This window comes from Mus pahari, chromosome 1 (genome assembly GCF_900095145.1).
Source record: "Mus pahari chromosome 1, PAHARI_EIJ_v1.1, whole genome shotgun sequence".
Taxonomy (NCBI): domain Eukaryota; kingdom Metazoa; phylum Chordata; class Mammalia; order Rodentia; family Muridae; genus Mus; species Mus pahari.
In genome coordinates, this window is record NC_034590.1 from 169,583,770 (window position 1) to 169,607,383 (window position 23,614).

General features: G+C 40.3%; 1 protein-coding gene across 1 annotated transcript in view; it reads left to right on the plus strand.

Moving 5' to 3' along the window:
• The first annotated feature begins 324 nt into the window (after positions 1-324).
• Ccdc172 (coiled-coil domain containing 172) overlaps positions 325-23,614 on the plus strand; it is a 40,009-nt gene continuing 16,719 nt past the window's right edge. The window contains exons 1-7 of the mRNA XM_021221306.1: positions 325-381; positions 629-752; positions 931-1,016; positions 13,521-13,637; positions 14,959-15,124; positions 21,164-21,265; positions 21,921-22,023. Of these exons, the coding sequence (XP_021076965.1) occupies positions 674-752; positions 931-1,016; positions 13,521-13,637; positions 14,959-15,124; positions 21,164-21,265; positions 21,921-22,023 (653 nt within the window). The 5' untranslated portion in view covers positions 325-381; positions 629-673. The remainder of the gene's footprint in view (positions 382-628; positions 753-930; positions 1,017-13,520; positions 13,638-14,958; positions 15,125-21,163; positions 21,266-21,920; positions 22,024-23,614) is intronic.

Below are 23,614 nucleotides of genomic sequence, written 5' to 3' on the forward strand. Positions count from 1 at the left end.
CACATTGTGCAGATATTGAAGTGTTAATATTACCAAGGCTTGATTACAAAAGGCAATGATTAATTTCAGAGCAGACAAAAAAGATATGCCCTGATTACGAAGGAATGATTACAGCGGAATGTCAGACTTTGTACGTTTGTCTTTGTGAGCCTCCGAGCATAAGACTTTGCAAGAGTTTATATTTAGATTCACGGGGGTACTTTGCACTTTATAATACTTGGAGACCGGGCGTCCCACCTCTAGAAAGACCCCAGACCCGTGAGCGCAGACCGCTGCTGTAGACTGGCCCCACCAGGCTCCCGTAGCTGATTTCTCGCGAGATCAGTGAAGGCCTTCTGTGGTGGACACACGTGAGGGGACCTCGCCAGCCCCTGACCGCGGGCATCTTTTCCTGGGGGAGCGAGGGAGCTGGGGAGGGGAAGCGTGGCCCCAGCCAAGGCTCCCGAGTCGAGTCTGTTTCCCCAGGGCTTTCCTGTGGGAGCTGCGCCCAGCACAGAAGTAGGCCGCACTGTGGGCAAGCATGGAGGAAGAGGCCGAGCTCCCGCTGGGCAGGGGTCGGTGGTGCGGGAGGGCAGCCCAGCAGGGAGCCGCCGGACAACCCTCCCTCTCTCATCATTGTGCTTTCCAGGCTCCTCAGACTCCCTTATCAAATATTAAGGCGAGCCGGCCCGAGATGAGTCTGGAGTCGTTGTTTCAGCACATCATCTTCAGTGAGCATCAGGCCGAGGAGAGCCGCAGAGTGATGCGGGAAGGTGGGCCTGCCCTTGCGGGGCCCTCGGCGTTTGGAGCTGGGTGTTTGCCCCACAGGCTGGAGGGGAAGGGAAGACTGAGTGGAGTTTGCAACCTGGAGGGAAACCTCACATGCCAACAGCTGCCAAGATGGAGGCCTCAGAGAGGTGAATGCAAGTAAAGATTTTGTTTGTATTACAGTAAGGTCGGAAATTACCAGATGTCGTGGGAAAATTAAGAAAGCAACAGAGGATCTGAACGAAGAGAAAATCAAGCTGGAATCCAAGGTATTGATGCATAGAACATGCTAAGGGTTACTTGAGGAAGTGTCTGAGCTTGGCTTTGGGGAGCTATTCACTGTCTACTTATCCTTCAGCTAGGAAACGCAACAGCTATATACTGTAGTTCAGTGTTGTCTAGAACCTAAGGTTCTGAATCCACTATCTTTAGTTTTTAACAGGAAGTGGCCCCAAGGAATCCAGACTTATCGAATTCCTTGTCCATTTTGTGGAATGGTTAATGTTTATAAGAGAAGTGTCATTGGAAGAGTAATTGTTCAACAGTTAGTGCAGCATATAAATTTTAAATGCTAAGTAATTTAAGCATGCAATGTGGATGAAACGGACTGTATGTATCTTTCAAACGATGGCTCTCTGCTTTTCAGCTCACGACCACTTTTTTTTTTTTTTTTTTTTTTTTTTGAGCATGTCTCAGCCAAAAGAATCTCTTTCCTGCTCTCATTTCTCTCTTTGGCTGCGTTTGTAGAGTTCTGCCTTTTGAAAAATAGGACCAAGGGAACCTCACAGCTTCAAGGAAGAGGTTGAACCATGGATAGACTTTTGAGAAAAGAGATTTAGTAGGAGAGACCTTTTGTAGCAGTAGGGGGCAGCTCTTCCCCAGGCACATTGGGAGAGGACTGTTTGCCAGCAGAGGGCAGCTGAGAGAGCTGGGAGGGAATTGTCCAGAGGCGGGTAGTGAAAGGGCTGTCAGGGGTCTCCTTGTGCTCTAATCACAAAGATGGGGCTGGATGGTGAAGATGGTGAGGGTGTGCTGGAGGCCTCAGCCCAACAGGAGGAATCTGCAGTCCAGTGATCATGTTCCAACACCTAAAGATGAGCTAAGCAAGCAGTGCATACAGGCAGTCTATTTTACCCAATCACTCATATTTTTTTGTTAATAAAATTTTCATTTTATTACATATTAAATATAAATTTATATTCAACAGAAATGTAAGCTATACATTTATGCCCAGCCTGGAAAGAGCAGTCTTGATAATTTGACAAATAAAAGTTGTGTATGTTTACGGGTTCCATGTTACTTGTTATGTATTTCGTAATGCTCAACTCCAGGTTAATAGATCTGTGCCAACATTTATCCTGTGTTTGTGGTAAAAATACTACAAGTCTTTGAAATTTTAGTATATGTCATTAACTATAGTCAACTTGCTGTGCAGTCTAATACCAGCATTTATCCCTCCTGACTATGAGTACTTACCAGCCAAGCAATCTTTCCTATCTGTCCCCTTCAACTAAAAGAAACTGGCTATCTTTAAAAACAGAATTTGGGACGAGTATTCATTGAGCCCTAGCTCTTATTTTTCCCAGGGTAAAAGAGAAAGTAGGCTAGTGACAGTGGGGAACCCTGGTGGTGTGGGCAAAGGTGGACAGTGTCCTCATGGAGCAGTCTTTTCCTTGAAGAAGAATTAAGATGCTTTGAAAGTTGGATTGACAAATAGAAATCAACAGAAGAAAGGGGACATACACATACATACACACAGGCATATGCTTACATGCCATACACTACACACACACCAAATACTCATACCACACATACACCATACTTCCACACACACATTCCACACATGCATACTTACCACACATACACACTACACACACACTACACACACACTACATACACATACCACACATACACCACCCTCCCACACACATATCACACATGCACCACATGCCACACACACATACCACACACACACACACACACACACACACACCACACATACCACATAGTACACACACATACACACATATCACACATACAGACCACATTCACTCTCCACACCTGGCAAGGGAGCAAGGGGAGTTCAGCCCCTCTCTACTCCTGGTGTCTTGGCAGCTAAGTGCCAGTGTGCTGGGAGCTATTCAAAGACTGAGTTAACCTTTTTAGTTCTAACAGAAACTATGAGAGGAGGAGTGATCATTCCCCATTTACAGGCAAAGAAGCTGAGACATCTTTTAAATGACTTGTTCATGGTATATAATAGAAAACCAAATAACTACCATAATAAAGGTAACAATTGGTTAAGGAAAACATTACTCTATTAAAACAGATTCTTGAGCTCATCTTGAGCATTTTTTTTTCCATGACATACAATAAAATGTCTGAAGCTTTGCATCTGGGGCAATATTTTTAAAGGTTACTTATGTAAGTTGTATAAAGTGCATTTTTCTGGGTTTGGTGAAGATACTGACCTGACAGGTAGGAAATGTTTTATTTTAAATGAGGTATTTTCTCTTTGTAATGTTTCCTTTGCAAGACAAATTATTATTCTATATAATATTTTTTGTTAGCAGCCTGTTTTACCTGAAAATAGAAATGTAGTGTTGATACTGTACATATGTAACAGAAATGTTGATTTAATTGTTTATGCTAAAGAAAACATAGCAAATCTCTAATATTGTTTAAAAGCATTCATGAAATTGCTAATTAATACAGGATCATAAATGTGCATTGGTTTTTAATCAGCTCATATGCATGGGTAATAATATAATTGTATTTTACTAATAAAACTAGCATATGAGGGTCACAGTTCATACAACACTAATTTGTAATTGAGGTAATTTGATTTATAATTAGAGTCAAGATGGTATGTGTGTATTAAGATTTAAATGTAGAACTAAGAAGATAATGTAAGTGAGTAATGAGAAGAGCTAAGGAAGTAATCATAAATTGATTCTCTGTTTTTTTCCTCAGAGTTAATTATATGTCTGCCAATAACAATGAAAATATATTTACTTGAACATTTGACTTGGTGTTTATTGACCCATTCATCAAACAAGCAGCATGAAGAGAAGCTAGGGCATAATTTGAATAGAGCAGTACTTGAGCTATTATATGCTCACACATTCAAAAAGTATTTGGGCATATATTTAGGAAACTGCTTGAAGTCAAAAAATGTATTTAGGAAGTACAGTATTCTTTTCCCCTTTGGTCTGTAGAACCTAGGTAGCTTGCAATTAGAACCTGAATGATAGCATCTGACTTCAGGGCTGGATGAGTCTCTTAAAACATATGGTTGCAAGCAGTCACAGATCCCGTGAGTGCTTTGTGACGTGGACAGCTACAGTGCAGCTGGCTGAGCTGGGCCCTGTGAAAAGGGAAGGATGGGAGCACTGTGTGGTCTGCACTGAGGCTTACCAAGCTGCCTAAAGCTTCAGTTGTCTATGGAAGGTTTTGCAGTGTTGATGTCAGATAAACTAAAATTGAGGCTTGTAAAACTATTGTGGTTTTTCAGAAACAACTCATTGAGTTTCTTATATGTAAAAATGGGCATGTAGTTATAATTTGGGTAGTTTTTATAAGCATCTTATATAAAACCCAGTAATGTGCCATCGACCTGTGAGAGGGAAAGGGGGAAGGATTTGGCTGCATTAGTGTATTTTACATAGTTTTCCCTTTTCAACTTACTGGACATAAATATCTTTTTTCTTTTTACTTTTTTAATTTTGCAGTTATAATTACAACAGTCCCCTTTCCCTTTCTTCCTCAGAACCATCCCATATACTTACCCCCCCACACACACAGACTTCAAACTCATGGGCTACTTTTTTATTGCATGTATGTACATATATGTCTGTACATATATATTCCTAAATAGAACCTGCTCAGTCAGATTAATATTATTTATATATATTCAGAAATATCTTAAGAACAATAAAATAATGTTTTATGAATTTTAAAGAAAATATTTTGGAATGAAGTAACAAAATGGCCCATTTACATTTTTACATAAAAATGTAGATGTTCTGCCTTTTGATTAGTGAAGTCAGAACTTTATCTCTCAGAATTTGAGAAATCATGCTTTGCTGCTGATTTACTAAGTCAAGGAGAGAACAAAACCAGGAATTGCTGTCATTTATAATAGTGAGATGCAAGCTTTTAGCCGAGGACATTATTTTTCTTTTCAAATGTATGTATTAGAGAAAATTTTCTGTTCTCCTTATACTTAGTTTTACCACTGATTAAAATTTCTACTTAAAAACAGTAGACTCTGTCAGCTTATGTGACAACAGAAATTCTGCATAAATAACCTTTGGATGTTGCTGACTTTTAACGGGAGACCAACATTTCACTCATGGGTTTGCCAGCTGTGATGTCATCAGGCCACGATGGAGATCCTTGCCCTTGTGGCTTCACTGAGCAGTGGTTATGTTTTTCTCTTCTCATGTAACACAAGTCTGAAAGGGCCTATGGGGGGGCATTTATGCTCAAGGGGATCCTGAAGCATCTGCTCATTCTGCCATTCTTGTGCCCCACCGTTCTTAGCTGGCCCATCATCCCTCCTTCTTCGGCACTGTTCCATTTCTAGGCAGTGTTCCCAAAACTAACTTGGAAGGGGAAAGACTGAAACCAAAAGTCATTTCTCTGCCATGCAGCAGCCTAGTATTGAAAGGTTTTACGAAGGAAGGTCTTAAAGAATTTCAGCCTGCTGCTGAAAGGTTAGAATTTTGTAGTCAACGTTGGCAGGAGAATATAGGATTTTGTTGCTGCTGTTTGGATGGGTGGGTAGCTTTTTTTGGAGATGGGATCTCATCTCAATCTTTAGCTGTGGCTGGCCTTAAAATCAACATCTGTTTTAGACTGTCCTTGAACCCTTTGTGGGCCGCTTGTCTCAGCCTACTGGGATTACCCAAAGTCACAAAACTTCATTTGGGAGTTTATTATTGGCACCAAACAAAGCTGGAGTTGTATCGTGACTGCCTGTGTATCCCCTCATAGGTACTAGTGTCTAAGGTCATGTACTTCTCTGTTCAAAATCAGAGTGAGAAGGATGTTGCAGGCAGGGACATTCCCACCATCTGTCACATAGAAAGGTTTTTTTTTCTTTCATGATCTGTGAACCAGGGATGGTATTCCACTTCAGTGAGAATGGGCCAGGTGTCAGAAAAGCATTAACTGTTCAGTAAGGAAGTGAAGAATGTGTGTCAGGGAGGCAACCATAGATAGTGTCTATGAAAAAGGTTTTAGTGGTAAAGTCAGAATAACCCTGTAGAAAGCCCTACAGCTGTCTAAAATAGTCCACGTGACTATGGAAAATATTTATCACCCACTGCATGCAACACAATATTCTGTATGATTCTCCCCTGCCCCGAATTCTCTCAGCTAAGAATGCTCATGCCTTTAAAGGACTTTCAGGTTATAAAATATACTTTCATTCTGAATAAATAATTAGTGGCAGTGTAGGGTACCTGGAGAGGCCCACAGCCCAACTAATAGACAGGGAGGCAAAGATCAGCTCAGCTTCTAATCCGAGTCATATGGCTTCAGAACCTCAGGTGTCAGGGTCACTTTAAAAAGCCACTGAGTGATCTGAGAACAGTTCATCTCCAGAACACATTGTGCTAAAGAACAACCTCTAGATGTTGTGCCATGTAAGGTGCTGTCACTTGTACAGAGCACAGGTCTGTCCTGTGAGGCTTAAAGGACCGTGACAGTCATAGGATGATGAATAGCATATCAAGGTAGCGTTGTCCCTGAGGCAGATAACTAGTCAGGGAAGGTATACAGGGCACTTAAGCTATACGTCATACCTTGTGTTTTTTCTTAAGGTTAGAGTGGAACACAGCTGTTAGGTCACTTTACAAAAAATACATTTTTTGAAAGTTAGAAAGCAGTGATTTATAATTTTTCACAAGATGTTATGATCATTGATTTTAGAACATTTTCATCTTCCCATAAAGAAATACCACATCTATTAGCAGCCACCTTGTTCACCCTAAGACTCCAAGCTTCACACAGTCCAGGTCCTAGGCATTCTATTTCTTTTGCATCTAGACATGTTGTATGGATGGAGGTTCACAGTATTAGTACTGGAAGCACACAGTAGGTACACAGTAGTAGCATTTTGTGACTTACCTGTTTTCTGTTTCCAGCCTGATACTGTATCATGCTGAAATGTGAGAACAGTGTTCCTTGTATCCATACACTGTCATGTGTGTCAGTTGGACCACTCTGAGTACTTGTTTTGAATAGCATTGCCATGAATATTTGTGCGCAAGTGTTTTTATAAACATATTTCAAGTCTCCTGAGCACTTCATCTAGGAGTAGAATTGTTAGGTCTTACAGGACCATTGGAATTGTTGTCTGTTTGTTTGTTTTTTCTATTTTTCTTCAGGAGATGTCAGGTGATTTTCAAAACAATCGCATGCTTTTGTGTTTACACCAGTGTGTGTGTGTGTGTGTGTGTGTGTATGTGTGTGTAGGTTCTGTGTGTCTGTCCTGGTCAACACATTACCCTCTGTTTCAGTGATTTTAAAAATCCATCTTTGTGGGAATCAGCAGTACCTTATGTTAGATTGTGTTTCGTATTCCTTGAAGATACTTTTTGAAGACCTTTCTAGGTGCTTGTTGACTGTTTGGCACACTTGCTCTCGGCTCTGGTGCTGTGCTCCTGACCGACGACTGGTTCTTTTGAGAGAAGGCCTGGCTGCACATAGAAGGAGAAGTTGTACTTCTTTTTCATGGTCACAGAACTGAGATGATTAAAGAAAATATTTTATATAGCATTTTTGGGCTCTTTTATCTTGATGTTGTCGTCATGACTTTTGGAAAATCCAAAGAATGTTTAGAGTAGCAGTGTAGATCAAACTATAACAAGTTACACATTGGCCCTTCTGATGCAGGAGGTTGTAAGCCACTCTGTGCCAAGCTTCATGACTTGTGTCCACAGAGGCGAGCATCCACTCAGCTGTTCCTAATCGTAGAATTCAGGACTCTGCTTCCCTTCCTATTTTCAGAAGAAGTGCTCTAAATAAATTGTAAAACATGAAATGTCAGAGATGCTTTGAACAGAAAAATAATCTCCTGGAACCAAGAGGAAAATACTTTGAAACAGTGCGTTTTGCCTTAATTTGCAGCAAGTGTGAGATTCAGCTTGAGTCCGCAGCCCCAGGGGCTGCAGCGCAGAGTTTACTCAGAGCTACTTTGTGATTTATGAGTTTTTAGAAAATGGGTTAATTATGATTTTTCAGATCTTCTAACCATCTCAACTCCAGCCATTCAATGTACATTCACTGACAAACTGTAGGTCACACTGTGAATTATTAGTAAATAAACTACAGAATACACGTGTTTATCTACATATTTCTTATACGTGTGTGTGCCTGTATATAGACAGGTGCACATGTGTGTATGTGCTGAGCAGGCCAGCATGGAGCTGGAGTTGTAACTGGATGTGAGTTGACTGGACTGGGTTCTGGGAAAGTAACTGTGGTCTTCTGAAGGAGCAGGAAGTGCTCCGACCATCTGAGTCATCCCTCCAGCCCTTGAGATACCTTTCATAATGAGGGATGGCCATTAAATAATTTCAGTTATTTACTATTAGCTGTAAACTCAAGATTTCTGAGGTTCTCATGAAATATAACTTATAATTAGTTTTAATTTTTCCTGTAATTCTTCAAGGAAAGCCTTATCATGCCTGTCATGAGAATTATCCAAAACTTGGAAACAGGCAAAAGGAGTATAGATTTTGGGCACTGAACTCAGGTCTACCTCAAGAACAGTATTTACTTTGAGCTTTTGAAACATCTCTCTAGCCCCCTGCATTTATTTACTTATTTTATTATTTAATACTTGCTTATTTTTCCTCAAATTATTTGCATTTTCATTTTGTCATATTTAGAGTCTCTCCACGAATATAGATCTATGGCAGTTTTTATAGTTGCATAGTATTCCAGTAAATACTTTGCTATATTTTAGTTAGGTAATTTTCTACTGACAAGTATGCACTGTTATTTTAGTACATTCCTGCCATTACCACATGTGATGGCAGTCCTGCATTTTCTGCCATTACCACATGTGATGGCAGTCCTGCATCTCATGGTTATTTTTAGAATCACACAACTCAGACTGTTGTGCCAATAAAGACATAGTTTTAAGGTTTTTAATAGTTTCTCCCAGAAAGATTATTACAGTCTAAACTGCAAAAATATCATTTGTATATTAGAAATTTGTGTGTTTTATAAGCAAAAGAAGTTGTCTGTACAGTGTTACAGTGTTGCTCACTTGTAGAATTTGTGACATCATCTCCGTGATTCCAGCTTTTCATGCTGGACCTTGTGTCAGTTATTGAAAATTTTATTATTTAAATCTGACTTATGGTGTGTTTTCTCATAAAAGTTTGTAATTTGTATGGTGTTATAATCTTTGATAGTACTTATGTATTTGCTTATTTCCTTAATTATGTGTTTGCTTCTGAACTCCTTTCAGTCTTGAGAAAGCCTGTCTCCCTACAGGATTTTAAACAGTATATTTTCTGGTACCCTAAAGGATCATGGAAAAGTCTGTGCAACAGGTGGAGAGAGGAGTTTCTGGTGTGTTTGAAGAACAGCCAGGAAAGTAGTGGGTGGGGAATGGAGAAGGGTGGGTGTGCAGACATGCTAAGGCTAAAAGACACTGAAGCTTCCTTGCTTGCCACACGAGGGTTACTGTGCCATAGTGGGAAAGCTGATTTAGAAATACACTAGCACCTGGTTTTTAAAAATCTAAAGCTTGGTGGTTGTGGTAGTATACGCCATTAATCTCAGCACTGGGGAGGCAGAGGCAGGTAGAGCTCTATAACTTTGAGGCCAGCCTGGTCTAAATAAGGAGATCCTGGCCAGCTAAGGCTACATAGTGAGACCTTTTCTCTAAAAATAAAGCTAAGACCTTAATATCTGCTCTCAACTTGCTCGGTGGTACAGTCTGGTGTTAGAAGTGTATTCTGTCATGGTTGTAAGAGCCCTGGGCCTTTTCCTTAGTTCTTGTATGATATTAGCCATGTGAAGTCTGCATGTCTCCTTGTGTGTTTTGTGTAAAGTTGTGTGATATTAGCCATGTGAAGTCTGCATGTCTCCTTGTGTGTCTTGTGTAAAGTTGTATGATGTTATTAGCCATGTGAAGTCTGCATGTCTCCTTGTGTGTCTTGTGTAAAGTTGCCTCTGTGCTTTCAGCAGATGATAGGCCAGGCAAAGAGCTGCTTGCTGGAGACTGAGCGACACAAGGAGTGTCGTGGAGCGACCGACCAAATGCTGACCTATAACGTGCTCTGCTCACTTTCAGGTTCTAAGTATCTGAAGACATGCAGGCAACACAGAAGTGAGGAACCATGGGTAGCAGATAAGTCAGCTCAGTATCCAAGAGGAATGAACAGGGGGAAAAAAGCCTTTATTACTGAAAGAGGCAGAGTTAACAAGAGAGATGGCACTGCTGAAAGCTATATTGTACCAAAACAGTGACACTTTCTGACAGAGGTTGGCTATTTGAGTCTAGAATGCAACATTAAGGCTTTATACAAATATTTTCATTTTCAGTCAGGAAACAGACAGAGGTAAAAAAGATAAATCTGTATTCCTGCCATTAGGACCTTCCCACCCCTTTCTTTATATTGCATGCTGTCTCTTGAGGTCAGGAGCAATTTAGGAGACAGAGTCAATAATTTCTTTAGTTTCTGTTTACTGTAAACTAAATGGCTCACACTGCCATAGGCATGTTAGTGTCTCAGCTCAAACTTGATACGTCTGGAAATCTTTTCTCACACAGTACAGTTTGTAGTTTTATAGTATTTTCCCATCAGATCCCTCCTTGGCTCTTACCTTGTAACAAAGCAGAGGTAAGGAGTCTGCAAGACAGTAATTCAGTGAGTCTATACTCATCCTGTGAGTATAGTCAGGATTATATGTAGCTGGCTTTGGTTACTTTGTGGGTTCTTCTTTCTTCCACCCTTCGCCACCCTTTCAGTTTCCTAACACTAAATAAGGGGGGAAAAAAAGGATAGTGAATAAAGGAAAGAGATCCCTGAATAAAGTCAAGGTCAGAGAGGGGTCAGAGTCATCATTAGACTGCTTCCTGCTGATTAGAGCCTTGAGTTCCGTGGAGCAAGTTTGATTTTTGCCATCAGAACATGCCATTTCTTCTTGTTTCTTTGTGTACAGCTACTTAACATCACAACCAACAGCATCCAGCCAAAAACCCACCAATACTTCACCTTACCTCTCAGGATCCTAGCATCCATACACACTCTGAAATGTTCCCAAAATTCCCAACATCACATCACTGCAGAAACTGTTTGCAGCTGGAAAGATCACATCCCCACCAGAGCAGGAGGCAAATCGGAGTCAGCTGCTGTGGATGATCTGAAGCAGCCCATATCCCACACCTGGGGTTAAAACAAAATATTTCTGTATTTTTTAAAGAAATCAAAATTCCAAAGTTGTCATTGCAGTTATATTTAAAAGAGCTACTAACACTGTACCTATCAGTAGGCCTGGTTTTCAAGGACAGAGACTTCTTAGCTGTTCTGGGATAACAAAGAAAACAGAATAATTGCCATCTTCCTGGAGAGAGACCATGAGAGCTATTGCCCCTGAAGGCGAAACTTACACTTAGTGAAGAACCAGGCAAAGCCAAGTGCTTGTCCCTTAAGTTCTAATAAAGAATGGAGCCAGGTTACCCATCTTCAGTGTCACCTCATCTGTACCCTGACCCATTAATGACCATAGCACTGAGGGGTGGCATGCTGGAAGCCCATCTCCCTTAGGGTCAATGACTTTCCACCTTCCCCACTTCCTCTGTTGTGCTTTCCCCTCAGTTGCCATTAGTGTTTTTTTAAAAAGTGTGTGTGTGTGTGTGTGTGTGTGTGTAGAAGAAAGTGAGTGAGTGAGCATGGGTAGGTGTGGCTGTGAGTGTGTGGAGCTCAGAGGACAACTTTGTGCAGTTGGTTCTCTTCCTTCCACCCTGTGTTTTCTGAGAATCAATATCAGAAACAGAATTAGAAGTCAGGAATCTCAGTTCTGAAGGGTGTACTATGAGCACATTAAGCCAGAGCTTACCAGCCTGTGGCCTGTAGGCTGCGCACTCCTCACATAGGAGACTCTTGCCATTTTTTTCTTTTTTGGTAACTCACGTGTACAGTTTTCCAACGTGATCTGTGTCTGAGACACTGTTGAGTCACAGTGTCTCAGTGTCACACGGCTGGACACTGCTGACTGATCTGTCTGAAGCATTGTTATGGGCAGTGGTGCTGAGGTTCTTTTTATTGTCAGAATTACTCAGAGGCAGCTTTAGTGTTTCCATTTTAATGCCGTGACTTAGCAAGGATGCTGAGAGACCTGGATTTTAACCCCATGCTTACCCCTAACTAATTAAACATCCTTTATAAAGTCTTGAACTTGTGGACTTCATGAAGCATCGTGTTCTTACACTGAACAGATGAGATGCTTCGATCCTCTCCTTGTCTGCCGTGTCAGCTTGTGCGTGATGTTAAAGTCTGGAAACCACATTTCCTGATTCTGCATCAGGGACACAAAGCCCCTCACTGTCCTTCCGGGATTTCAGGCATTACCTCAGTCATGCAAATTGTATGTCTCCATTTCTCTATCTGTGTCTGTCTTCAGATTCGGTGATGGGAACTGCACCCAGCACCGAGGTCGGACGGCTATGCTACAGCCTTATAGAAATGGAAGATCGTGTTTCTATTTTACTTCAGCTATTTTTTTTCTAAATGCCAGTATTTCTAGGACTTACTAGCTGTAATATTTCAAAATGTCTTTGAAGCCAACCCTGTGGGTCTGGAATAGACTGCTCCCAGGGTCTTTACTGTTTAGTGTCTTCTGGGACACAGATTGCACAACCCGTCTTCACCTTGAGGAACTTCTTATAACTAACATAAATCTTGCTTTCTGCCATTTAAGTTGAATTTATATCATTTTTCTTTTCTCTGTAGAGATGAGAACAGTCCCAAACTGGAGGTACCACACTGTCACAAGGACCAGTACTGAATGCTGGAGACAAACGATTTTAGTTTCTTTGCCTTTCGTTCTGACTGTGTCTCAGAAGGAACTGCTTTTAAAGTCAAATGAAATAATACCTAATATCAGTGCTTATGAAATCTTTTGCTCTTTAGAATAAAATGGGGCACAAAAGTTAAATTTTTGGGGGGAGGGAGAGATGGTGGTCTCCGATCGTTAGTCGAGTGCCTGGAAGAGGCTGGAGTGGATTTCGCTTCCTTAGCTTTTAGCCACCTGCCAGTGCTGACACTGCTACCTACCACTGAGCCTCTGAGAACGGGACCCCTGCGTAAATGGGGAAATCCAAAGGTTGGGTTCTCAAAACCTATTTGGGAATTTTAACCAAATTTACGTCTACTTTATGTATAGTTAACGTCATAAACCTGGGTCCGGGCTGTAGATATTATACCATGTTTAGTGATCACAGTGATTGATTCCTTCTAAATTGTGAGACTAGAAGCCTGCTCCTTGAAAAGCTGTCCAGACGTGGATTTCAGTGCGTATGGTCAGACGCTGCAGTACTTGGCTAACACTTGTGCTGAATGTGTGAGGAACAGAAGCCCACAGTCCACTCTGTAAGCTGTGAGAACACTGAGCTCAGGACTGTCAGTCACTTACAGCAGGGCATGTGGGAGTCGTATATAACAATTGCATGCCTGTTCAATTAACTGAGCCCTCAAATCTGTATTCATTTGCTTCATTCTGATTTCCGTATTTTCCTTTTGAAGGTTCAGCAGTTTTCTGAGAAATCTTTCCTTTTAGAGCTTTTGAAAACCCATGAAAATGCATTAGAGAGACAGCTCAGTGAAATTATCAGCGAACGGGACACACTGCTCCAAGCCCGTGTAAGTCTCCAGCTACCAAGAAACATCTCAGTCAGTAACCTAACTGTGTCAAAGGCATTTCAATATACACAGCTTCACTTTTGACAAAATTATCTGTATCCGTATCAGCTGACAGTACAATTCAAACAGCGAGTATTAAGGGCTGTTTAAAGCTGGCCGGGAGAGTAGTACAGCTGGGGAGACTTGTGCTGGATATAAGACTTGAGGGTGTAATGTGGGCGCTGTCTGCAGTTGAATAAGCCCAAGAGAAGGAGTACCACTGCTTCTAACCACTCTGGTGTTGAGACCCAGTTTTAATGCTTCTGGTTAGCAGAGAAGTTTTTATACTTTTAGGCGTACTTATGGGCATGGATGAAAAGATATTGCTAACCTTTTTATCTTAAGTCAAAGTCAACAAGCTGAGCAGCAGTTATGATTACAGGGCAATTTGGAGGCGTGACTAGTCCTAAGTTGACATTTTGAAGAAAATACATTTGAGCCAATGAGAGGGCTCAGTGGATAAAGGTGTCTCCACCAAATCTGATGACCTTTCAATCCCTGGAACCAGTGGTGGAAGGAGAGAACTGGCTCCTGCAAGTTGTCCCCTGACCTTCACGTGTGTGCCACAGTACAGTCACACCAAAACTTAAACACACATACATACACACATGCTGAAAAAATAAATGAAAGGAATTATATAAAATATATTTAAGAATAATAAAAATACAGCTTAGGACATGACCAACTTCTAAATGTGATTCCACATACTTGACATACAGCCAAAAATAAAAATACAGAAACCATTGTATCTAGTGCTGTCAGAAAATTAGATTTTTGCACCATCCAGAGATTTTTTTAAATTCATATTTTCATGCCCTGTGGACATTTCATTCACAACACAAAAGCTTATTTAGAGCTAACTTTGAAATGACTGCATAATTTGGCTGCAGATGATCAGGTTTTTCCTTTTCCTGTAAGCAGCCATTGTTCCATTGAGTAAAGGTTGTAATTTTCCCATTTTGATGTTACTCCTCCACCTAATTGTACATTATATTGACAAAGTAGCATATATGATTATGAAGTAAATTCACAGATAAATGTCAGAATTTCGACTTCATTAATTCTCCCAAATCTGTCAAGATAAAACTTGCAGATGGAGGTTGTTGTAGAACAGCCTTGGTCTTTAAAGCACATCCTTGGGCAGCACAGGCTGCTTGTGGGGATAACAGAGACAGGGACGTCAACACTTGCTACTGACATCAGATAATTGTACTCTGATCATGTAAGGATGGTGCAGCCCATGCGTGTCACATTTGGTCACTTACTTATTTCTGCTTTTCAGGAGGCTATAAAGAATAAAACCACAGAGGAAGAGGAAAGATTTATTAAGGAAATTACAGACTTCAATGACAATTATGAAATAACCAAGAAAAGAGATACTTTGATGAAAGAAAATATCAAGATGGAAATTGCTGACTTAGACAGCCAGGCAGATGTTTTGAGAGGGGGTATGAGTACACAGTCACCATTTGTCTGTTATTCATGAAATTGAGGTGGTGTTTGCATGTTTGTTTTTGAAACAGGGTCTCACTATGTCACACAGACTGGCTTGGAACTTGTAGCCCAGGCTGGCCTCAGACTTGCTATGATCTTCCTATCTCAGATCTCCAAGTACTGAGGTTTACAAGTAAGCACTGTCAGGCCCAGTTACAGTGAGTCACTGTGAATGAACATGTTTCCAGAAGGTCAGCTGTGTATAATGGTAAATTCCATCATTATGTGGTTAGGCCTTTTAATTAATGAATGTATACTGTCCTCATGAATATATGGTTTGTTATGAGCAGTGTCAGAGTCTTCAGAGGTCCATTGTGAACTGTGCTTTTGATTTTCCATCTAACGTGGATGTTTGTCTTATTAGACCAGAAGAGAGCATGGTGCCATTGCCCCACAGTGGTTCTGAACTGTAGTCACAGGCCACCAGGCATGCCTTGTTAGGACTTGGTCACCCTCCTACTGCATGTGGCTATCATGCAAAGTGTTACTTCCTCCCTCTGTTTTCCTGCTTCCAGTCTGGGCCATTCGTTCCTTTTTTTGTGAAAGATGCCTTGTGCTTGCAGCAACACCTTTTTAAAGCTTGCTTCTGTTCTGTAGGAGTTTGGGCATTTAAGGACTTTTTTGACATTTTTACCATGACTGGGCTTATGGAAATACGGTTCTCTTAAAGACTTTGTGACTCTAGATGAATCTTACTGAGATTAATTCCACTAGGGAGAAAAGGCTGTAACCACAAATCTTTCTTTTTGATTTTTGGCTTTTGCTGAAACACTGAGAAACAATATTCTTAAGTGTTTTCCCTCTTTATTGAAAATAGATTATTTTTCATACAATATATCCTGATTACAATTTCCCCTCCCTCTACACCTGGCCAGCAAGCTTGACTGATTTTCTGAAGCATCATGGTAGATTTATTTCTGATCAAAACAAAGAGTTTAAATTTATACCGTGTGTTTTATCTTTAGATCATGATTTCCTAGCAGGGCTGTGGGTTTATCTTCACTGACACGTGTTTGTTTTAATTCCTAAAGCAGCCAGTAAGGAAATGCAAAGCTGCATTGCTAGAGCAGAAAGGTAATCTCAGAATACTCACGAGATAGCCAGAACGAGACGTATAAGGAAGAGCAAACCAGTGAAGCACAACACAGTAGACTGTTCATCTGTATTACCAATTAACAGGAAATGTTAGTGAGCCAGTCGCTGCAGCCAGAAGACAGAGCTGAACAGGCTGGCACACATATACTCCTCTATGTACCGTGGAGGAGAAAGGCAAAGGAACTTTGAGGTGCAGCTTGGCTGAAAACTAATGGACGAGGCTGGAGAGATAGCTCAGCAGGGAAGGGCGGGCATCATTTTTGATGACCACCCAAGGTCCATTCCCAGCACCCACATCAGGCAGATCACAGCTGCCTGTATGCCCAGCTCTATGTGATCTGAAATGCCTCTGACCTGCTTGAATATGTGCACATACATACATAATTAACAAGTATTTTTAAAAGCTAATAAATAAAATAATTTGTGTATACAGTAACCATAACAAGCTAACAGTTGTTATATAATTAAATTAAGAGATGTCACTGAGGTTAAAATAATTTTATATTGAAAAGTTTAGTTTTCAGTCAAGAACACTAGAATAATACACTGTATTTTCTCAATATAAGTTAATAACTAAAAAAAAAGGCATAAAAAGTATCCAGCAAAATCTAAACATTTGAAAATTAGATCGCATACCAATAAATAACTCACTGATTAAGGGGAAATAAAAAGAGCATTAATTGAGTTATAATGTAAATTTAACATACTAAAATTTTATAGTTCAGGCAGCATTTTTCGGATGTTTGTAAGTAACTATAATGCTTATGTTAATTTAAATAAAAGAATATCTAAGGTTGGTATGCTTTATATGATAAAGATCCCAAATGCAAATAAACTCACATGAAGAAAGAAACATGAATTTCATATCACTTACAACTTTTCATATCAATTCTATATAAATTTTCTTAGGTAAGAGTTGAGTTTTCTAAAGTTAAAAAGTGTCTTGTATTTTAATTTGAGTTACATTAATTTATTAGTGAACTTAGGGAGAATCGCTAACTCCTAATCACTATCTCCTAATCCTAAGTCTTTCTATCAGAAAACTAAAGATGGGGCAGCAGCTTAAGGGCTTGCAGCTAAGCCCAAGGACCTGACTTTGATCTCATGGTGAAAGGAAAGAACTGATTCTTACAAGTTACCTTCTTAACACTACATGCATGATGTAGTATGCATGCACCTGCACGCGCACACACACATGCAAGCATGCATACACAATGTAAAAAGTGTTGCAGTTGTCTTGACTTTTCTTGTTACTGTTTCTTTAAGTATCAGTATATTTTAAGTGAGTTTTCCCACTGAGTTTTCTTATGATTATTGCCTGTCTATAGGTAAAGAACCTTCTTCTACATTCAGATTTCCTAACACAAATGAACCTGCTTTTGCTGTTCTCTGGCCTTAATGCACATACACACATACGTGGACAAATGTAAATACACGTGCACACACACAAATAATAATAAACCAAGGGAGACATGTGACACAGAAAGGAGGCACTTGAGGAGAAGAGTATAATAACACCAGCTGTGAAGAGTAGACACGGGGATTATACAGAGTGCAGTGCACTTCTGTGGCTCATCATTGTTACAGGATAAAAGGAAGATAAAAATGGAGGAAGCCGAGGGTAGCCAAATATGGGGATGCACATGTCAGGGGATAACAAATGTGGTGGCACAGATTAAAAGCAGGAATGGAAGAGTAAACCCTGACAAGCATAAAGACAAATGAAAGCGACTGCACCCCACTGTCCTGGTGGCTCCGCTGTCTGCTCAAAGTTGAAGTGTTCCTTTCTGTACTTCCACTGCCACAGACATGGTCCCTAGAAACAGCTTAGTGCTTGAGTCTGTTCAAAACGTGCAGGAACATAGCCACCTGTGATTGCAGTTCCAGGATGCAACACCTTCTGCCTCTGAGGGCATGTGTGCCTACATTTGGTACACACACACACACACACACACACACACACACACACACGATAAGTAGGTAGATAGGTAGATACTTGGATGGTCAGACAAACAAATCATTCTGACAGCTGTTGAGAACATTCCTAAGTAGAATCCCAAACAGGGCAATGTAGAGTGAGCAGGAGAGAGGTTGTACTTGGGTAAGAGTTGTAGCAACAGTGTCAACAGTGCACAGCATCTGGTTCTCTTGTGAAGATCCACAGGGTAGAGGCCAGCATTTGGGACCTGAGTAATTAAGAATGTGGAATAATTGGATTCATATGTGTGTGTGTATGTGTGTGTGTGTGTGTGTGTGTGTGTGTGTGTGTGTGTGTATATATATATATATATATATATATATATATATATATATAATTTAAGTTTATCTGCTATAAACTTTTGGTAATTCACAAATTGATGGCTCAACCATTCCATGTTTGTCATAACTTTTGCTTAGAGTATTTCCTGTGTTCACTCCTCTCAAGTCATAAATCAGTTTTTTTTCTGGATAGGAAATAAGATACATAGTATAATTTGACACTGATTAATAGTCAATTCATTGTTAGTCTATTCATGATTTGCAGTGAATATATAGTAAACACTGTTAAAAGATGAGAATGAATTTGCTTGTCTGAGTTTGGTTTAATAATTATAACCATAAAAACCTAATTATTAGCCTGGCTTGGTGGTACACAATTAATTCCAGTATTCAGTAGGCTGAGCTCTGCAGGCAGAAAGAACTTTGTGAGTTTGAGTTTGAGATCAGCCTGCTCTGCACAGGAACTTTCAGACTAGCCAGTGCTATATAGTGAGACCCTGTTTAGAAATCAGTCAATCAAACAAAACACCAAACCAGGAAAGCAAAAAGCATCAGAGTTATCAGTAGATGCCTAGGAAGAAAATGAAAGCAATTACTTTTATCAGTTGTAGCTCACTAAGTCTATAAATTAAAATATAAAATAAAAATGAGGCAGTCACTGGGCAGTCACATGCAAAATTTTGAATTGAGCATCTGCTGATCCTGCTCAAAAAGTCACTCATGATGAACCAAAGGCCTAAACATGGGAGCCTGAGACATAGAACACCTAAAACAATACAGATATAATTCCATGACCTTGAATAAAGAAAGGCAATGTTATGATATATGCACAACATATAGATAATTTAGACTTCTTCAAGGATGCTGTCTGCAGAGGGAAAAGGCCTGCAAAATGGGAGAAATCATTTGTAAACATCTGATAAGTGTGGGAACCAGAATATGACAACCCCTACAAATACTGAAAAATAGCCAGATTTTAAGTGGACAAATATTTAAGCAGATTCACCCCAAAAGATCCAGGAAAGGGCAAATGAAGCTCAACACCATGAGCCATCAAGAAAGAGCAAATTAGAAGTGCAGTGGCACAGCCCAAGTGCGTAACAGACCTGTGGTAGTGTGGCAAGGATGCAAAGACACTGAAGTGCAATGGCACAGCCCAAGTGTGTAACAGACCTGTGGTAGTGTGGAAAGGATGCAAAGACAGTGAAGTGCAGTGGAAGGTCGTGGGCACAACTGCACCAAGAAACAGGTGATTCCTTAGAACATTCATCCTAAAAAACACACGAATTCACAATTTTACATGTAGGTATTTAAGAGAATTAAACAGGAACCACATAAGAACTTGTACAAATATGTTTACAGAGGTACCAAAGTAGCCCCAGAGTATAAGCAACCCCAGAGCTTCTGGATGCCAAAACAAGGTATATCTGTATAATAGAATTTGGAGGGACTCATTTTTTTTTTAAAGAAAAAGAATAAAACACAAATACATGTACAGCATAGATCTTAAAATCATTGCATTGTATAAAATATCCCAGACACAAAATTATGCATACTGTGATTCTTCTTTGGTTCAGTGTCCCGAATAAGCAGAAAAACCCAAACAGCAAGTGCAACAGTGGATGCCCAGGAAGCGGAAGATCTGGGGACACTAAGCAGTGCTAACACCAGTGGGGCTATGTAGTGCTCCCAAATAGTGGGAGCAGACAAGGGTCTGATAATGTGGTACAGCCTGCTGAAGTGTGTGCTTTTAAGGGCTAATTATACAGTAGTTCTATCTCAGTAAGAGATGCTTTATGAAAATGAAAGGAACACCTGGGGCTCACGGTACCTGATGAGGACAGTTCCCTAGAAGGTGTAAAAGTCAGAGAGTACAACAACAGTGAAAATAAAACTGAGTTTAAAAACTCAGAGACCTGTGGAATGCATGATTAGAGACCTGAAATCTATGGCAGAAGAGGAAAACTAAAAACCAGGAAACAGGCTTAAAGTTGATTGGTGTTCACTGGGGAGCAGGCAGCAAGTAGAGACCTTAGGAGAAACTCAATCAGCATGGCAAAAGCTTGTAGCCCTGTCTGGACATTCTTTGGATGTCATCCTGAGTGTCAGTCAAGAAGTGTGGCTTTCTTAGCATCCTGGCAAGTGTGACGTTTTCTTTTGTTTGGTGTTAACGGCATATTTCTGCATTTTGCTAGCCTGTCATACTGGTGACTGCTGCATGCTGGTTAGTTTACTAAAGAAGGCTCCTGAAGGGATCGGGGGAGGCTTGTTGGGACTTAAAATTGACCAGATGTTGTTTGGATTTTTTATTGGACATTGAAAGATTAGTCATGATAATCTATTCAAAGACACCAAAGCCTAGATTGTTCTGTTTGTCTCTCTATACTTTCAGATTTGTATTTTCTATTTCTGTGAATAAGGACTATCGTTAGCGGGTTTTTATGGGGGTGACACTGCATGTGTGCACTGCTCTGGGAGTCTGGGTAGTTCAGTGGTATCGATTTGGATTCAAGAACTGGCTATTTGTATTTAGTTCTGTCTTCAGTGTTATCAGGGATGGTTTTCAGTGTGCAGATTGTTTACCTTTACGATTACATTTATCCCTGGGTAACTGTGATGTTAACTGTATCTATTTCTAGAAATGAAGTCAATGGAATGTAACTGTGGACAATTACAGGAACTTCAAAAACTGAAAAATGAACTGTTACAAGAATTATTTACTCTCCAGAAAAAGCTTAAAGGTACTGGCTTCATGAGTCAATTTATCTTGATGACAAATGCAGTATTGTGTGTGCTGCTGCTTCAGTATCTAAAAATATGCTGTCACCATGGACCATGCTTCTGCTGTTGTGCAGAAGAACTGGATCAAACATGCAACTGAGTCGGTCAGTGTTTGAGCCAGGTGTGTCTATTTTGCTTGTTTTTCCAGTTGTGGAGACTGGGTTTAGGCTGCACAAGCTGTGTAATGGGGATTGAGTTTAGGCTGCACAAGCTGCCCGAGCTGCCCGAGCTGCCCGAACTGCCCGAGCTCCTAAGCTCCCTGAACTGCGCAGACGCTCACCACCCTGCTTTATCCTCAGAGCTTTACTATTTAGTATTTGAAGAAAAGTCTTAAGTTGCCCATGCAGTCGTTGAGCTTGCAACCCTCCTGCCTTAGCTTCTTACATAACTGGGGTTACAGGCCTGCGTCAGAGGCCTGGCTAGAGGTGGTTCTCGTTATGTCCAAATTCCAAGATCTTTTGTGCCTTTAATTGCTAGGTTAAATTAGAAAATAAAAATTGCTATTACATGTATTTGGTATACAGCACAAAAGTTAAAAGAGTTTTTCATGAGTCACTAAAGATAATGTCTGTGTTCAGTTCTTCAATGATTGTAGACATTTTCTTAATTGTTTAGTTCTTAAAGATGAAGAGACTGAAGCCATTTGTATCACCAAACAGCTAGAGGCAGAAAAAAGCAAAATAAGAGATAAGCCTCAACACGATCCCGAGTGTGTGCGGTAAGCAGCTTTTAGTACTTATTCATAAAGTTTGGTGTTTTGAGTTAATAGAACTCAGTGTAAAGCTGAGAGTGAACTTTTAAAGCCCCAGATAAAGTCATCACTTCCATCTGTGTGTACCCTGAAACTTGTTGATAGGCAGACTCCCCTGGCCAGAGCATGCTGCACCGCAGCTCCATCAGCTCAGAGCTGACAGTGAGGAGCCCTGCTCTCTGTCTCAGGAGTTAATGCGGCCCCCTTGCTGCTGTCTTCAGAGTCACCGCGTCTGCTGCCTAGAATAAAGTACAGCCTACTTTCTTACTTTGTGTTCACTTTACTCTTACTCTGGTTCTGTTCCTAAGAAGTAGAAATGTTTTCTGTGTGGAGTACATCTCTGCTTTACTCCTTCTGTGTAACGCAATAATGACTGAAGTCTGACTGACTGAAGTCTCACGTTACACCACCATCAATGCAAGGGGAGAGAACCCGAAGTCTTTTACTTTGATGATTATTTTTTATTATTCATGGTCATCTTTGCCAGAATTTTTTAAGAGAAGGTGCCATACTTCCCAGGATTCATAGAAAAGACAACCATATTACTGATTGTACAGAGAAGTCAATGGAGCTTGCTTCCACATAGATCTCACAGGAAATATGTCCACCAAAGCCGAACAAATGCTTCATATTAACAGTGTATTGCCCCTGGCCACCATTGTAAGAGACTGTGAGAAACTATTTGCAATTGAATTTTATATTAAGTTTTATAAGCATAAAATATCAGCCTCTTGGGGCATTGCTTGTGATGAGGGATGAGTTTCTGTAATGACGGTCTGCTCTTAGTTTCTGACACTTGTTAAATGGCAAAGTCTGCTGGTGTCATGGTTCTTGGCTGTGGACAGGCTTCCAGTATGAGCTCTGGCTTTGTCACTGGGTCACAGGCATCTCCCGTGAGTTAATACGAAACACTCAACTCTGAGAGAGAATGTTTTTTCCTTCACAAATGGTAGCAGGGAGTTTGGAAAAGAAACATCAGTGTGTGAGGCTCATCCATTTCTTACTTTACTACTTTCTAATGTGACACCAGTGTTTATCAATTTACATTTTACATTTTTTGGTATGTGTATCTTACTAGTGTATTTCATAAAAAAAAAACCCTAAGTATAAAGAAAATAAAAGTGTTGAACATTAGGATTTTGGAAAAAAGATCAACCTTGCGTTAGTGGAATAACAAGAAGCTATTACATTAGACTAAGACAAAAAAGTTACATTAGATTTATTGAACCACATCAAAAAGGCCAAAATTAAGCTGGTTATATTTTTACTTTGGATTTAACACCTTATGTGTGTGTTTAAAGGCATGTTGAATTCTTTACTAGCTATATTTTTCTTAAATTCTCAGATTTGATCTCTTTTCAGGGTAGATATGATGTTTACAGCAGTATTTCTATGACTTGGGACTATTTAAAAATTTAGGCCAGGATATTTTTGTTTTAGGTTCTGTCCCATGCATTGTAAGGTATTTAATAGCTACCATGTGCCCAGAGCACTCCTCAGCACTCCTGATGACACAAACAAGGCTGTCTATGTCAGTGCTGGGGGTTTAGGAAAATTA